The 16935-nt window shown below is 35.9% G+C and overlaps 1 protein-coding gene across 1 annotated transcript in view; it reads left to right on the forward strand.

Annotated features, from left to right (window-relative positions):
• OSTN (osteocrin) overlaps positions 1 to 16464 on the forward strand; it is a 66714-nt gene extending 50250 nt beyond the window's left edge. The window contains exons 4-5 of the mRNA XM_001144666.6: positions 862 to 958; positions 13710 to 16464. Of these exons, the coding sequence (XP_001144666.3) occupies positions 862 to 946 (85 nt within the window). The 3' untranslated portion in view covers positions 947 to 958; positions 13710 to 16464. The remainder of the gene's footprint in view (positions 1 to 861; positions 959 to 13709) is intronic.
• The last annotated feature ends 471 nt before the right edge of the window (positions 16465 to 16935 follow it).

Genomic DNA, 16935 nt, shown 5'->3' on the forward strand with positions numbered 1-16935 from the left:
CTTAGACTCTCCCTGCTGTCTCTTTCTTCATAAAGATTCACACTTCTCTTAACTCCAAGGCCAGTGAAAGTTATACGATCAAAGCTCTGGATCCTCTCTTGTTAGGATTTTGGCTCGATAGAACTAAGTGATGATAATATTAGCAAATCAAATTGAAAAGTTTCTAAAATGCATCTTATTTTTAAAGGGGTAATTGATAGAAAAGATAAGCTGGAAGTTATATTAGACCTTTGGTAGTACTGTGTGGACTTTTTATACTTCATTTTAATAATGAAGATGTTTAATTTATTTCAAACAGTATTTAACAAAGAGAATATAAGCAAATGCCGACCATCACATACAAAGCTTCTCTGGGTGGAGTCTAAGGGAAGACATGAGAGGTATATTTCCCTCTACATTCAGTCTTAGCATCATACTCTTTCCTCTCCCACCATCTTCCTTCTTTAGATGAGCCATTCTGAAGCAAAGTTTGTGAAAAACTACTTATCCAGTTTAATATTCACAAAATAACAGAAAAATAAAATTTGAAGGGGGACGGGATTTTCTCAAACTAAAGCACTTAGTTGGCAGATTCGTATGCTGATAAGACCTGGCTTTTGGTTTGGTCTATTTGAATTTGAATAAGTTAACTTCTCTAAGCCTCAGTTTCCTCATATGTAAAATGGAGCTAATAATATCTACTCCCACAGATGTTGAAAATATGAGATAGTGTCTGGCACATAGTGAGTACTGGTGAGTGGGAACTATCATGTTTATTCCAACTCCCAAAGAAAGCCCCCAGAGCTACATAAAATAAAGAACAAAAATAATGATCAATAACTTGCCCTTTAGTTTAAAAATGTCCTCCTTGGTTTGTTTCAGGAAAGTAGTAGATCATCCAAAAAGGGGATTTGGTATCCCCGTGGATCGGATTGGTAGAAACCGGCTTTCAAATTCCAGAGGCTAATTGATTCCAATTGTGAGTACAATTTGAATAAGTAACAGTATATGCAGGTATTTGATTAACATTTCACAATGGACTAATCAATCCATTCTTGCTTATAAATCCCCCTTTTGATTTCCTAGCTTATCAGTTCGCTTTTTCAATCATTTATGTATTCAATGAGTATAGTATATTAATGTTAAATAACTTAAATGATATTTAAAAAGCAAAAGAATGTCCTAGTTCTGCTTCACTCTCCAAAATTAATGATTTCGTTGTTTTCAGACTTCTATGTAATTAACCATTGAATATTAATATGCACACAAGGGTTAAAGTTCTAGTCAATATATTAAATCACCTCCATAAATATATAAAAATCCTTGCGTTATGAAGAAGACACATTCAAGTGATACACATCATTTTGTTGTCAATAAGTACGTTATTAGAATTATGATAATGTGGAGCATAGGGGAGAAAATGCACAGCAGAAAGAGCATTAGCCATGGAATCAAAACACTTTATCCAAATCCTGATTCTTTCATTCATTCATTATCTTGTTTCTGTTAAGATAGTTTATTTTTCTACAGCTTGTACATTTAAATAATAATGTAGTGGTATTCTGAAGATTACATTAGATGTTTGTAGTGGGCCTACAATATATTGGATACACAATACATGCAAGTGATAGTTTATATTACAGTTCTGAAAATTTACTCTGTTCCAGGCCTTATACTTGGCACTTTATGTGCATTGCTTCACTTAATCATTTTATTTCATAAAGCAATACTATCACTATCTCCAATATCTTGAGAATTATTGATGTATAAGGGTTAAAGGTGCCAGCTAAAGAGATCAGGCCTTATGGGTTCAAATCCCAGGTCATCCATCAATATTTGTTAGCTATGGGAACTTATTTAAATTCTCAAACACTCCTTCATTAAATTAGAATAATAATTTCTACCATATAGCATTGTCCTGAGGATTAAATAGATACATATTAAGCACTTATAATAGTACCTGAGATGTTAATTTCTTAATAAGTATTAGTTAATATTATCATTATACAAATAAATGGAAGGCTTAGAAATATTAACTTACAGTGCCACATAGAGTATAAGTGGTACACATAAAATTAAAATCCAGAAAGGTTACATCCTGAGTGGATATGTTAAACACAGCATTTAATCATACATATCCTTTAAACACTAAATAAATGTTTTTTGAATGTGAAATCTTAGCAATATGTTTTCTTCCAATAGGACTTATAGAAGGTGCATGCCCGCTCCCTAACAAATAAGACAAACTGGAACTGCTTTAACAATCTGAAGCTAGAGAAGAGGGAATTTTGCCTTCTGCTTCTCTCGAGATAATCCTTAGACCAATAATTTAGAGGCCCCAAAAGTATCACATTAGCCCTGATCTTGTCTTAATTTAAATCATTCCCATTTTTTCCCTCCTCCTCATGCTCTAAAACCACAATAAATAGTCAGTATTGTTTCTCAACTCTCTCGTTCTCAAAATCACTCAGTTAAAATAAATTTCACTATCATGGAGTTGTTTAATGAACCTCTGCAGTTAATGAATGTCTCTAGATACAAGAGAACTTACTGAATACTGCCAAGAACACTGCCTTTTAATCAGCATCATCTTCAAAACAGGTTGAACATTATTTCTTCGTATCTAGAGATATACCAAGTATGGTCACTCTTCAAGGTTGTTAAAAATTGCCACATTATATTTGAGTAGAAACTAGCTAATTGCTGTTTAAAAACCAAGTAACTCTTTGAGTCCTCCAGTTTCTTGATGTTCTGAGAACATTATGACAGTGAGATAAAATTAATTAAGTTTGATTGGTTTCCACATATACCTTTACCACCCTTGATTATCACCCATTTCAACATTTTTTGGTTCAACCACAGCAAGTTATGTTAAACAAATTATACAGGGAACTCATTTTCATATGAATTTTTTTTGTTTTTTTGAGACGGAGTCTCACTCTTTTATCAGGCTGAAGTGCAGTTGCGTGATCTCGGCTCACTGCAACCTCTGCCTCCCGGATTCAAGCAATTCTCCTGCCTCAGCCTCCCAAGCATCTGGGACTACAGGCGTGCGCCACCACACCCAGCTACTTTTTTAAAAATATATTTTTAGTAGATATGGGTTTTCACCACGTTGGCCAGGATGGTCTCAATCTCCTGACCTTGTGATTCTCCCACCTCGGCCTCCCAAAGTGCTGGGATTACAGGCATGAGCCACTGGGCTCAGCCTTGAATTTTTATATGAAGACTGAGACCATAGAAATTTCAGCAACTACCAAACTATGAAGACAATTGAATTAATACAATGCTTCCTGAATCACTGTTGGGTGAAATCCAAATTTGTATGTTGTGTCCTTCTCTTAGCAAACTTTGTTAAGCATCTTGATAATCACTGTTCTTATATTAAAATCTCAAGGTGAGAATATCACAAAACAATCGATTTAGAAAAGAATTTATCATATATTTGCTCTTTCCCGTTCATCAGTCATTGTGGGTTCACCTGTTTGACCATTTTGTTTCTATTTATTTTCCATCACTGTCACCAAGATTTCTCTCAGACATTTGTTTACTTCCTCATGTGAAGTTTCATGTTATGTAGTTTACGAATAACAAAAGACATGAGATGATAATATATTTCTAATTTCCAATCTAATTTTCAAAGTTACTTTTTATATTTTTATCTACTGTCGACAATATTCCTTTGAATTAAACAGGGGATGTATCATTTAACAGATAGCAGCTTAAAAGTCATTAAATACTGTTCACACAGTAATACAGCTGAGAGGTTCAAAAACATAAAGTTTCATTTAATCCAACCCCATTTTTTAAAACAATTCAGGAAAATGGAGCTGCAAGAGGAAATTGTCCCAAATTTGATAGACTCTTGGGCAGAGCAAAATCTGGGGTCCGGGTCTTTGGACTTACAGGCCAACATTCTCTTCGTGACCCAAAAGGCCTTCTTGGTGCTAAGTTTACATTGTTGGATGCTAAATTCATTGGTTATACATTTCTAGGACGAACAGAAATGGTATCTCGCACTTTACAAAAATCTTTGTTTCACTTCTGTGCAGGTTGATGGATTTACTTTTGGAGCAGGTTTATTTGTGGGTTTTCATCTTCCGGGTTTCACTTTAACACTTCCTATTAAAAGTAAAACTGCTATCTAATTATGGAAGTTTTGCTTCATTTGAGGTGAAGTCTGGAACAGCTGCTCTATGATGCCTAGTATAGGGGCCAAATGCCCCCTGAGGTTTTGCTAACAGTCACTGACATGAGGCAGATGGATACATACGAGAAAAGTCACACAAATTTATTTAACATTTATACCTGGGAGGCTTAAGGATGAAGACCTCAACTTTCCAGGGGCTATAGATGCTTGTATAACATCTTAAGGTTACAGAAAGAATGCAGACTCAGCATGACCACAACCAGGTTTTAATAATAGTTTCAAGACAGGCTATGGGAGAGAGAATGGAAGAGGCTTGGCTAGCAAAGGTGGATTCGTTATGTAGATGAAACCTCATTGGCAGCAGCCCTCAGAGAATTTAGATGGTGAATGTTTATTTTCAGTAGTTTAAAGGTACCAAACTCTCAGCTAATCTTTCCTAGATCTGGACAAGGGAAGGGCTGGCTGCATTAATGCAAATTCTCTACAGATCTACAGATGCAAATTTCCCCCACAAAAGACACATTTTCAGGATCACTTCAGAATATGTTAAAGAAATATATTTTGGAGTAAAATATTTTTTATTTACTTCAATCCCCACTTTGAAACTCAAAAAGCGTTTCACATATTAAAAGCCAAACTAACAGCTTTGGGGAGATTTGGATTAGAGGTTGTTAGATAGAAATAGACAAAAGATGGAAAGACAAATTGGGATAAACAGAAAAAAGTAAATTTAAATATATTATCTCAAGTCTTGTTTAGTCAGTCTCTTAGTCCTGAGAATAGATCAGTTCAGTTAAATAGCTGTGTCCCATTCCAGAAGGTGGCATGGGAGTTGGACTAGGCCTCTATATGTGATGCAGATAAACAGATCTTTAATAAGAAGTATTTCTAAGGAAATAGAAAAAAACAAGGGTTAAACAGAGGTTAAAAACTGTCTAGAGCAGTCTATAGACTAGTTTTTCTAGAGTCTCTGAAGCATCTTCAGAATGCAATGGCAATATGCCAGATTATTCTGAATTGTGTTACAAAATAGGGTTTCAAGTGAACTTTCTGAGAAGTCCGTATCAGCAGGCGTGAAGGTTGTTTACATATAAGTGGCTGTTATTTCTCTCAAAATTTAAGTTGTCTAACTTCAGTCTGCAGGGCTTTATGAAAAGCACAGTTTTAATTTCTAGAGATTTCAGGTTAGAAAAAAATGGAAGAAAAAATTAAAAACCTTAGTTTGGAGACTTGTAGCCAAGAAAGAATTCAAGATTCAGTCCAAACTATAGGCAAATAATAAAAACTCAAAAACAATGAATAAGGCTAGAATCTAACAACAGGTGTCTGTATAGTTTTCTTTTGAAAGATAATTTTTCTCTCTCCACTTCCCCATTTCTACCAAAGATAAGTCGTAGTCCTTATTTATTTGCAAAATAAGTTTTAGTCATATTATATGTTATACTTGGTCTGATTATTTGCATGAAGTACAGCAAAAATGTGACTGGCCATATAAGGTCTTTTTAAATTGGCTTTACTGAGACTTTCCTTATAAGGAATCTCAGATTAGACTTTCAAAAGCTTCTTGAGGTTAACCAAATCAAAGATTTATTTGTGCTTGTACATACCTGTATGAATTTGGGTGAATTTCTCTCTTCTCAGGGTCCTAAAATAACTTGAGATTCCTGGGCCTGTCAGAAAGTGACATTCTTTACTTCAGCTGTCCCCAGGCTTTTCGGCGCCGGGGACTGGTTTCCTGGAAGACAATTTTTCCAAGGACCAGGGGGCAGGGGAGGAAATGGTTTTGGGATGAAGCTGTTCCACCTCAGATCATCAAGCATTAGTTAGACTCTCATAAGGAACACACAACCTAGACCCCTTGCATGAACAGTTCACAATAGGATTCGTGCTCTTATGAGAATCTAATGCCACTGTGGATCTGACAGAAGGTGGAGCTCAGGTGGTAATGCTCACTTGCCCACTGCTCACCTCCTGCTGTGTGGCCCAGTTCCTAACAGGCCACAGACACGTGCTGGTCCGCAACCCAGAGGATGGGAATGCTGCTTTACCGCAAGTCAGGAACTTTGTAAAGAAATCACATAGGCAAGGTATCAGGCAAGTCTTTCCAAGAGGCTTTTTATTGGCTCTATAAAGTCAAACTCAATTCCTCAAAGTAGTCTGGACATTTCTAAAAATATACCACTCCACTCAAATCCTTGATGAAATAACCAGTGTCTGCAATTGTGTACTGTTAAAAAACAAAACATATTCTTGCTGAACTTACACAAAACATTATAACTAAACTAGAAACTAAAAATGCTCACAAATAGTTTCTAAATTCTGAAGAAGGCAGGTAGAAAGAAATATGCTTCAAATTTTGTTCACAAAAGTATGCTTTATCCAATCTGTTGTAAGATATAAATAGCCCTAAAAAAAGTGTTCTAACTCTGAAAAAAAACACAAAAATAATCAGCAATGTTCAAACAAAAAAAGTCATTAAAATGATTTCAGTTTTTTATTACTTTTAGCCAATGTAATTAACTCTTCTTCTGCTTGATGTTGCATTAGCAGTTGCCATGAATGCATCAGATTTTTAATTAGAGTCCTAAAAATTTTGTGATTTTTACCTAATCAAATTGTATAATCTCCAAAGTTATTAGAAACCTGTACTTAAGAGTACTTACAAAAGTACTTTCCATGAATTTCCAGAAAGAAGCAAACTTTGGATTATGGCTGATTATAAACCACCTTTTAAGAAGAGTCAGAGTAAAATAATAATTGTCTGTGTATGACAAAAGTCTTAGACTGGCATGATTAAAGAAAATTGACAAGAAAAATCAGTTATTTCTATAGCATATAACAATTTAACATAATAATTTAATTAAATACTACTGATAACATATGCTAAAACATATCAGAATTTCAGGAATCTCATACAATTTTAGAACACGTCTTAATAACACATTTATATAAATATAATGCAAAGTAAAACACATTTCAGACTTGATAATGCTTCCTGTATAATTTGAACATGCCAGATAAGCTGTATATGTTTTTCTTGGACTTCCACGGGCTGTAATATTTAAAAAGGTAGTTGAGGTAAAAAAGACTGAATTTAGCATTTGAATTTTGATTTTGGAAAGTTTATCAAACATCAAAAGTTTAAAATACTTGATATCACAAAATAAGATCACAGGTCTCTGTAAAATAAGACATTCATTTAGCCAAAATAATAATTCAGAGATTTCAAAAAGCATAGAGTAGAGACTCAGTTTCTTAAACAATCATAAGGTCTAATAAAGACAGCATGAGGCAAACTGAAACTGTCTCTCCCCCTCTCTCCTCCTTTTTTTTCTTTTTGAAGCTTAGTCAAACAGCAAATAAAATTTTTTACTACCTCTTATTAATACTATATTAAAAGATTATTCAAAAGAGAAAACCAAATTTTACCTTTGTATTCATGTATTATTAATGCTAAAGCTAATTTTAATAAAAGTTTATAAACAAATCCATACAATTTCAATCAGTTTTATAACCTCTTACAATTTTTAAAATTTCTTCAATTTAAAACAATCCTTAAAACCTCTAAACTGGACAAAATTACTTTCACTTTAACAAAAACCAAGGCTGGGTGTGGTGGCTCAAGCCTGTAATCCTAGCACTTTTGGAGGCCAAGGCAAGAGGACCACTTTGAGCCCAGAAATTTGAAACGAGCCTTGGCAACAAAGGGGCACCCCATCTGTACAAAAAAGTTTTTTTAAATTAGTCAAGCATTGTGGTGCAAGCCTGTAGTCCCAGCTACTTGGAAGGCTGAGTTGGAAGGATCACTTGATCCTGAGAGGTCAAGGCTGCAATGAGCCATGATCACACCACTGCACTCCAGCCTGGGTGACAGAGCAAAACCCTCTCTCAAAAAAAAAAAAAAAAAAAAAAAAAAAAAAAAAAACCATAGACACACAAATTTACATGCCTTTTTATAATCCTTCTTACCAAAAACATACTCTACTTCCTTACACACTTTGCATATTTTTTCTCTTATATCTAGTAGTTTTGACTACATGTAGTTATTATAGTGTTAATAATTAGTAACTTTTATTTTAGTAAAAAATCTAGGAAGTAGGTAATTTTAATTACATATCAGATGCAGAGCCCAGGACAAAAGACAATGCCTGGAGAATCTAATTTCTCACAGCATCTCCCAGCAGGGGAGGCATAACTGGGATAGGAGAGAATCTAATCTCCCAGCAGGGGAGGCATAACTGGGATAGGAAAGATGGACCAGGTGTTATCCCCTACCCTCATCATGGGCATCTGTCTAGACCTCTGAATCAAAAGACTGAAATCAAGATACACAGACTCAGAAACAAATTAATCAAGTATCAAAAATATCAAGCAACAATTTTTTGGCCATAAACCTGCCTGATCAATAGACTCAGACAAAAATGTCTACATTAAAATTCTGAAGACATTTTAATATTATTTTACCAATAATTTTAAAACTATCTTTATTTCTCAAAGATTGCTAAAATCACATGAACTTGAAAAGCATTTGGTCTTAATTTATGAGTACTCATTTATTTTTAAATTAATGTGGTACCATGTGTAGACAATATTAAACATGTATAGCTATAAATACATATATACATATACATGTATGTATAGAGAGACACAAGGTATAGCATACACATCTGCACATGAAGACTTTATTGTTTTGATTTTAGAATTTTAGCCATAAGACAGGTAAAACTCACTAGTCTAAAAAGACAGATTGAAACTATGCCTTTGTAAATGGAAAAATTTAAGGCTTATCTGGAGTACCCCTTCTGAGTTTCAGAGAAAACAGGTAGCAAATTTATATCTCAAAGCACAGAGAGAATTTGATTTTTCAAGAAGCTTGAGTAGTCAAAGGAAGATTAAAAATGAATGCCAAGATTCCTTAGGAATTAACCATAAGCTTGCATAAGGAGAGCAATCTCATTTAGATAGGTAGCTTTTAATTTAGTCTGTGTTTTCCAAGTGGACCACTGAGGTCAGGACAGAACTCATTAAGGAACAAGGCTAACAAAGTATTTTTAGTTTATAGGGCCTAATAATTTAAATATGAAAAAAGTGGATGCAGTTAAAAGGCAAAGCATTTAGTTGTTTAAAAATCAAGGGTTTCTGAGAGTTGAACAATGAGAACACATGGACACAGGGAGGGGAACATCACATACCAGGCCCTGTCGGGGCGTAGGGGGCAAGGGGAGGGATAGCATTAAGAGAAACACCAAATGCATGCGGGGTTTAAAGCCTAGATGACGGGTTGATGGGTGCAGCAAATCACCATGGCACATGTATAGCTATGTAACAAGCCTGCACGTTCTGCACATGTATTCCAGGACTTAAATTATAATTAAAAAAAAAAAAATCAAGGCTTTCACTGAATCCCAGGTACCCCCAAAAGAGGAAAGCACCATGGAAACCAGGCCACACACTTTGGTCACTTTGCCGCAAATACATTTTTCTGGGTGTTTAAACCGCACCGTTGTTCATCTAATGTGCAAATGAGTAGCCCCCTGTAGTAACAAGCATTTATTGGAAACAACTATAGTTGGCCATGTCTAACACTGTTACTCTTGCCTAGCCATTACATACACCAAGGTCAAGTCTCTCATAATACCAAATAATTTCTGGTCAAAAGCCAAAGTGATCAGGTAACACAATACAAAAGAGAGCAGAGTTTTAGACCTCAGAGGAGGTTGCCTATGACGCTTAAAACTGCAAGGAAAGAAGACTCCCAGAAAGGAGTAAGAGTACTCTGAGTTACCTTCTTCTGAGTCCCTTAAGGAGTGTGAGCTGTTAGAAGTCTTTTCTAGACCTTTTCCTGTGGTACCAAAAATGGCAAAGAGGAAGGAGAAGTAGGGAGAAGTGAAAGTAAATGGGAAAACAATCTGTTTTTTTTTTTCTTTTTTGAGACAGACTCTTGCTTTGTCGCCCAGACTGGAATGCAGTAGCACCGTCTCAGCTCACTGCAACCTCCGCCTCCCAGATCCAAGAAATTCTTCTGCCTCAGCCTCCCGAGTAGCCAGGATTACAGGCACACACCACCACCCCCAGCTAATTTTTGTATTTTTAGTAGAGACAGGGTTTCACCATATTGACCAGGCTGGCCTCGAACTCGTGACATCATGATCCACCCGCCTTGGCCTCCCGAAGTGCTGGGATTACAGGCGTGAGCCACCGTGCCTGGATTTTTTTTTTTTTTAACCAAAATACACTCCCTGGTAAAATTAATAAGCCTTAACCAAGGTTCTGACTTAACCAAGGATGTATGAGGTGTCTCCAAAGAAATAAATGACCACCTCCAAAAAGTCAAAAGTCACACAGATGTCAAACCAACAGGGCCCCCTGACTGGGTATCAAAGCCAGGCGTTGATGCTGAAAGCATGGGCTTTTAACTATTAGACTACAAGGCAGGATGGCTTTTATTGTTATTCCCTCAGGCAATCTCTTACAAAGGATTTTAAATGTTTTAGGTCAAATTTTTGCCCTTTTATTTAGTCAAGAGAATTTTGAAAGCTAGCTATGACCCTATGATGTATCCTTCTTTTTTTTTTTTTTTTTTTCTTGAGACAGTCTCACTCTGTCACCAGGCTGGAGCGCAGTGGTACAATCTCGACTTACTGCAACCTCCACCTCCCCGGTTCAAGTGATTCTCCTGCCTCAGCCTCCGGGGTAGCTGGGACTACAGGCACACACCATGCCCGGCTAACTTTTGTATTTTTAGTAGAGACGGGGTTTCACCATGTAGGCCAGGATGGTCTCGATCTCTTGACCTCATCCGCCACCTCAGCCTCCCAAAGTGCTGGGATTACAGGGGAGAGCCACAGTGCCCAGCCTATGTATCCTTCTTTTAATTTAATCTTCGCATCAATTGTTTGGTGTAAGATATCTCTAATTTTTTTTTTTTTAATTTAGGAATTTTAGTCTAACTTAAAGGATCCGTCTTCTGGCCACCGACAATTAGGGTTTCCAGTGGTGTACTTATTCCAGTAACAACTCAATCCAAAAGCCTCTTCATGTAAAGCCCAGAATGTAATTTTAGGGCATAGACAAAAACAACGCCAAAGATTCCCCCACCAAAAATCTCACTCCCGGAAACAGGCTGAGAGCAAAAGACTCTTGTTGCCACAGATATTAAGGAACCCACAAATTTGTGAGGGGGGTGCCAGTCACAGTTGTGAGGGGGGTGCCAGTAATCTGTGACACCAGGTGTCCCCTCCTGGGATTGGACTTTCCCGGCATTAACCAGGCAACAACGGCTGAGAAAACAAAAGCTCCTTATGGACAGGACTTCTTATGACAAACCCCCGCCCCCGAGCTTGGGAGATTAGTAACAAAAAAAGTCTTGGGTTCCCAGGCATTTTTAGGATGGCCACCTGATGTGATCCAACAACCATGCCCTTCGGGTGATGGAGATCAGGAAAGACTGCTCCCACTTAGTCAGATGTCAAGCTCTCCAGGACATAAAACTGAACAAGAGGGAACTTGATTTGGTATCCCTCTTTATGAACAACACAGAAAGACAGAGACAAAGGAAAAGACTATTTCTGGGAGGAAAGAGATCAAACAATATGAATATTCATACACAAAGTACCAAAAAGTACACCAGAGATACTATACCCCAAGTTAAGTCACATAAATCTTCGTCTCGCATTAATCAAAATTGTGCAGAGGGAAGAGTGATTTTTACCATTCACCTGATCAGATTACACAGAGAGAGAGATAGAGGCCAGGAGCTTTTCTGGTAAGAAATTCTTACTCTTTTTGCCAGCAGATTAGGTCTTGGGTTCTCGTAACTGTGACTTCCAGCGGGGTGAAATTTTAATCTCGCTGCTCACTGCACCCAACTGAAGGTGCCAAGGGCTAACTTTAACCTTTGCCCCTCTGAAGGTTTGCCGAAAATCACTGACATGCGGCAGATGTAAGATTAAAAGGAGAAGAGGATACAAATTTATTTAATGTGTATACAAGGGAGCCTTCAGAATGAAGGACCCAATCTACTAATGGTGTTCAAAAAATTGTCTATTATCTTGAGGTTACAGAAAGAATGCAGGCTCAGAGCATGGCCAAGAACAGGTTTTAGTGGCAAGAGAGGTTATGGGAGAGAGAAAGAGGCTTGGCTAGCAAAGGTAGTCTTGTTATGTAGATAAAACCCAGCAGCCCTCAGAGAGAATAGATGGCAAATGTTTCTTTTCAGACCTCTGAAAGCATTAGACTCTCAGTTAATCTTCCCTAGATCTAGACAAGAGGAGGGCTGGCTGCATGAATGCAAATCCCCCCACAAAAAAACAGCTTTATGGAGCCACTTCAAAATATGTCAAGGAAGTATATTTTGGGTAAAATATTTTGATTTCCATCACTAGTTACCAGACCAAACACTAATTTCTTCTCTGATACGTATTTTTGAAAGGATGATAATTTGCTATTTATGCAATGGCTTTCTGAAATCATTAATATATTGTACCAAAGTTTTGAGTTTTTAGTAGGCTTTAGCTCTAAGCAACTCAAATTCAAAGAAGTATTTTGTCTAAATGTTCCTAGCTTTTCTAGATGAAATTAGCAAGTTCTAGGTCTGTGCCATTGAAATCAGAATGTCAACCTGATAAAATCAGAAATGTGACTATTGGCCAGGTGCAGTGGCTCATGCCTGTAATCCCAGCACTTTGGGAGACCGGGGCGGGTGGATCACCTGAGGTCAGGAGTTTGAGACCCGCCCGGCGAACATGGTGAAACTTCGTCTCTACTAAAAATACAAAAATTTAGCCTGGCATGGTAGCATGGGCCTATAATCCCAGCTACTCGGGAGACTGAGACAGGAGAATCGCTTGAACCCGGAAGGCGGAGGTTGCAGTGAGCTGAGGTCGCGCACCATTGCACTCCAGCCTGGGCAAACTCCATCTCAAAAAAAAAAAAGAAAAAAGGAAAGAAACGTGACCATTAATTGTGCTACCACTTGCTGGCACATCCATTGAGACTTTTCTTCCACTAATGTGAGACACATGTGGCTGAATTATACTGAAAATTTTTATTTTAGATTTATATTGACATATATTGATATACCATCATTCAAATAAATTAATATAACTCAAATACAGCAGAAATCTTGTTTAAATGGCAGTATATGGTTGGATTCTTGGTAGAATGTGCAAAATATACAACTTTCAATGTGTTATAATAAACAGAAAGTAGTATTCAGGTTTTCCTTGTCCTTTTGTTTGTCACGGCAGTATCCTTTGAACAAAGATTAAAAACTCAAGCAAAATAGAATATAGTTGGTACTTGAAGAAAGGAGCTGTGAAAAAGACTTTTTATAATTTTTATTAAAACTTGAGCATAAGCACCTAGCTTATATGTTTAAAATATTCTTTTTAATGTATTTTGAACTGAAATTGTTATTTTGCATTATTGTCTTCAAAATAAAAAATTGCCATGTAAATAAAGGCTATAATGAAACAGCGTGTAATTAAAGACTTAACTCTTCTCAAGTGAAGTTGATGGACTTCCACCTGATCTACAGAGTTCTCATTAGCTTTAACAATCTCGACTTTCGTTTTTGCAGATGCAACTTCCTTGGGTGAAATGTCACAGCAATATGGAAGATGCTTCACTGAAGTTATTCACACTTCTTAATGATTAAACTTTTAAGGAACTGACCTTCTGCAAATCCTTTCCAAAGCTTGAACTTCAGTCCATCACATTACAGCATTGTTACAGCTTCAATTAAATTGTGTAAATCATTTTGATGCACGTACATTTTAAAATTATATATTTTAATTATTCAAGAATGGTTAACTTCCCCTTAAACCTTACTTTTAAAAATAATAATTAAATACACAATACAGTGAAATGCCTTCTGTATGGATTTACCATGCACATGTTTGTAGTCAAGGAATAATAACAAAAGACAGATTTGCTTCTGTAAAATTTAGTTATAATCTGTCCATTATTGGGGAATGAGGAAAGGCAATGCTGTGTATTTTCGGCTGAGTGCTTTCACTTCCCTGTATTCCATTTTTCCAAGAGTCTGATCGGTAATAATTATGAAATTAGGCTTCTCTTTTCATATTCAAGTTTCAGTCATGTTCAGAAAAATAAAACACAGCCCCAATGAGCCTATGGACTTAGAATTAAGAAAGTGAAGGACATTACTCATTTGTCAAACTTAGATATCACTTGTCCCCTAAAAACTTTCCCTTTTTCTAAATTCTGATAGTTAAGAGCAGTAGTGTCTCATTAGGAGGGGAGTAAGCTCACACAGAGGGAAAAATGAAAGTAGGAGGGAAGTCAAAGAATTACCACCAGAATAGGTTAGGACCAGCTAAGCACACATCATTTTAGCTCAGTACACTTCAGCATAGCACAATGTGATCTTTGTGATATCTTGGATTAATCTAAGAAACTGTTTACCGTGTTTCATATATTGGCTTATTTGGCTTCAATTGTCTTATTATCCTTAATAAGCCAATTGAAGAGCATAATGATTTTGGGAATGATTTCTTAAAAATCATTCAGATTATTTTTGAATGACTTATTAAAACATAAGTTTTCGTATTGTAGAAAACTCAGTTCTCAGTAATAACAATGATGTTACTGTAGCTTGGACACATAGGTCCATTGTGCATTGGATATACTTTGAAAACACACAAAAAAACTTTCTATGGAACAGAGATTCATCATAAGTTACTTAGCAGAAGTTTATAAAGCATCTGAAAAACACTTCCTCTGTAAACCCTAAAAATCACTGTCTGATACGTGGGAGGGAAAAAGTTTTGGCCAGTAGAGCAAAGGCTTATTTCAGCATAAAAAGAGAGTGTTGTGAGTTGTGAGAAGGTGTCTTAATTTTAAAGGAAGAGGAGAGAAATGGGCAATTGCTAATCTTAACTAAAAATTAATGGACTTGTATGATCCAAAGAATAAAATAAACTCAAAGAAACATAACAAAAATACATTAGAAAAAGAGTTAAACTAAGAAATTGACCTTTATAAAGGACTAATTTTTCAGTTATCCAATGTGCTTTTTAAAGATAAAGTTTAAAAGAGGCAAAAAGAGGTGAAAGAAATGAACATGTGTACTTAGAATATATATATTGGTTTTGTATGTAACTTCTTAGTTTTTCTGGATATTTTTCAAATTGAAAGTCTTCAAAATTAATTTAGGAAAAATAGTAAATAATTTTTTTTCATTGTAGTAGAGGGCTGTAGCCAAGAGAAGTGAATTTTGGGAAATCTAACCGATTCTTTTTTTCATAAACTTGTGTTAGAAAGCTAGCAATAGCACATAGGGAAGTATCCTGGAGGACTCATGAGTTGAAAGAATTATTTAAGAAGTCGTGATATCCTTGTCTGCCTTTCCCCAACCTTGTGATGAACTATAGAAATGTTTCCTATTGCTTAGAAGCTCTTTCTTTCTTTGTATTCACATTTGGATATTTGTAAGCTTCTAATCCAACTGGGTTCTGCTTCGTGCTGTGACAAAAGGTATTAAAACCTACTTTAGCCTAAAACTTTCTCATGGTAAATATTGGAAGTTGGATTATGCAAATTGATTTCCTCCATTCTTTATTTTTTAATTCAAAATTAGACTATGACATCCAACTTAATTAAAATAAGAAGTCACAATATAGTGATTTATGCTATAGTTTCATGTGTAATGTGTTTTCTCCTAATATAATATACACACAATTTCCATGAAGGGAAGAAAATGTTTTCTCCACTTATAACTCTATTTTATTTCATATTTTAATTTTTACCACTACTTCATTCAGAGTAGAAAATAAGCCAGCAATATACTAAATAATGGGGCTATTCTTTTAACATAGCAGTAAATTAAGACAGAATTTTTGTTAAGAATATGACAAGTCATCTCACTTATTTATCCAACGCATTAGGTATTACTAATCCAACTATATTTCAACTTGAAGGGACTTTTTTGTTTTGTTTCAAAATAATGCATTACTTTTTTCTCTTTGCTTCTGTATGAAGCTTTATAGAGCAAATGAATATATGTACATGGAGTTCTGGGTTCTAGTGTCAATTACATAATCAAATTTCATAAAAGGATGTTAGTTCCTGGCTATGTTGTCCTAAAATTTACACACACTAAAAAATGTCTGTCAAGTTGTACCTTTAATCTGTTCATAGCTTTAGGGAATTAAGTTTCTTAAACCAAATTATGAAAAAATAACTTAATGGAATCTTCTAAAAGGAAAAAGTATAAAAAGCTTTCTGAATGATATTACCCCTTACACCTAAAGGCTCAAGATGCTTGAATATGGTTCAACTTTTCCAAAGTTAATAAACATGGGATGATGAAAGCAGTTTTAATCTTTATTTATTATAACACATTTGCGTTCATAACTGTTGTAAATACATGAGAACATCTTCGGGCATTACCATGCAACTAATATTTATTTACATACATTTGAGTTATTCCTTAGCAAGCTTAGCATTACAGGCATATTGCTCAACTTGGTCTATTTTATTATAGGTTTAAATTTGTTTTAATAGTTTACTTGTTTTCTTTCATTTCTGTTTTGGGGGTTTGGGGTTTTTTATTTGTTGTTTGTTTGAGACATGGTCTAGCTCCAGGCTGGAGTGCAGTGGTGCAATCACAGCTCACTGAAGCCTTGATCTCCCTGGCTCAAGCAATCCTCCCACCTCAGCCTCCCAGGTAGCTGGGACTGCAGACACATGCTACGACTCCTGACTAATCTTTGTATTTTTTGTAGAAATGGGTTTTCACCATGTTGCCCAGGCTGGTCTCAAAACTCCCGGGCTTAAGCCTG

This window comes from Pan troglodytes, chromosome 2 (genome assembly GCF_028858775.2).
Source record: "Pan troglodytes isolate AG18354 chromosome 2, NHGRI_mPanTro3-v2.0_pri, whole genome shotgun sequence".
In the NCBI taxonomy this organism is placed as follows: Eukaryota; Metazoa; Chordata; class Mammalia; order Primates; family Hominidae; genus Pan; species Pan troglodytes.